Below are 1438 nucleotides of genomic sequence, written 5' to 3'. Positions count from 1 at the left end.
TATTATTGGAATAATTCTTATCGAGATTCATATTAAGATTCTTACCGAAATAATTCTCATCGAAATGAGTCACATAGAAATTCTTATCAAAATAGTTCCTATCCAAAGAATTCTCATCAAAATTCCGATAAAAATTTTTATATAAACATTCGAATCGAAAAAACTCTTAATGGAAACAATTATCATCGAAATTCTCACCGAAATTCTCATATGAATTCTCATAGAAATTTATAAATAAAAATTCTTATCAATATAATTCTCGTCGCAATAATTCTCATTGCTATAATTCTTCTTGAAATAATTCTTACGTGAGTAATTCTTTTCGAAATAATTCTCATGAAAATTTTCACTATTGAATCGGGATATCCTTTAAAACGTTTTAAAATCCATTAAAATCTTTCAAAGCCACAAAAGTTGCTCCAAATATTTTTAAATCCTTTATAATATTAAGAAATCCCTCAAAATCTTACGAAATCCTCTAAAATCTGTGTACATACATTGGAATTGCATGGATATCTTAGCCAATCTCTTGAAATTTCTTTAAAATGATTCAGATTAAAACTGATTTAAATTCCGTAAAATATTTTTAAATCCTTGAAATCTCATAAAATCCTTAAAATGTTTTAAAAATCTATTCAAATTCCATAATAATTTCGTAATTATAAAATATAAAATATTTTAAAATCATAAAAATCTTGATAAAACAATGGTAATTGTTTAAAAACTTTTTAATTATCCTACGGTAAATGTTAAATCTATAATGAGGTGCGAAATTAAGACATACGTATATCATAACAGAAAATGAACCAAAATAAGGCTAACCCCAATCAGGGAAATCCGGGAATTTTCTGGGAGTTTCGAAACAAAAAAGAGTCACAAGCACCACAGAAAATGTATTTTACTTCTAAAATGAGTTTCCCTAATTTATTATTTTCTGCAGATCTGAGTATAAAGATTACGTAAAACAAATCGAATCCATCCCCTTCACACCGATACCTGAAGTTCTCGGATTACACATGAATGCAGGAATAACGAGAGAACTTGATATTTCCAAAAGCTTTTTCGATTCAATGGTTGGATTACAGGGAACAGTCGCAGTTGGCGAAGCATCGAAACAGGACGAATTACTTTTGAATATGAAAAAGGACATCTACGACAGACTTCCTGGCTTATTTGATATCGAAGAAGCGCAGAAAATATATCCAGTCGCGTATATGGAATCGATGAACACTGTCTTGACTCAGGAAATGGAGAGATACAACATACTTTTGAAAGAAGTCAAAACTTCACTCGTATTGCTGGAAAAAGCGGTCCAGGGAATGATAGTCATGACTCCAGCCATAGAGGTAACATGAGAAAGGGACAGTGTAAAGAGAGATGAAGAGAGGGAGAGGGAGAAGGAGAAGGTGATGAAGAGAGGGTGATGAAGAGAGGGAGA

General features: G+C 31.1%; 1 protein-coding gene across 1 annotated transcript in view; it reads right to left on the bottom strand.

Annotated features, from left to right (window-relative positions):
• Positions 1–1438, bottom strand: part of LOC117183072 (dynein heavy chain 7, axonemal) — a 68045-nt gene that overhangs the window by 2930 nt on the left and 63677 nt on the right. Inside the window, exon 26 of the mRNA XM_033376228.1 lies at positions 989–1127. Within this exon, the coding sequence (XP_033232119.1) occupies positions 989–1127 (139 nt within the window). The remainder of the gene's footprint in view (positions 1–988; positions 1128–1438) is intronic.

This window comes from Belonocnema kinseyi, chromosome 2 (assembly GCF_010883055.1).
Source record: "Belonocnema kinseyi isolate 2016_QV_RU_SX_M_011 chromosome 2, B_treatae_v1, whole genome shotgun sequence".
Taxonomy (NCBI): domain Eukaryota; kingdom Metazoa; phylum Arthropoda; class Insecta; order Hymenoptera; family Cynipidae; genus Belonocnema; species Belonocnema kinseyi.
This window is presented reverse-complemented; position numbering and strand designations above follow the sequence as displayed.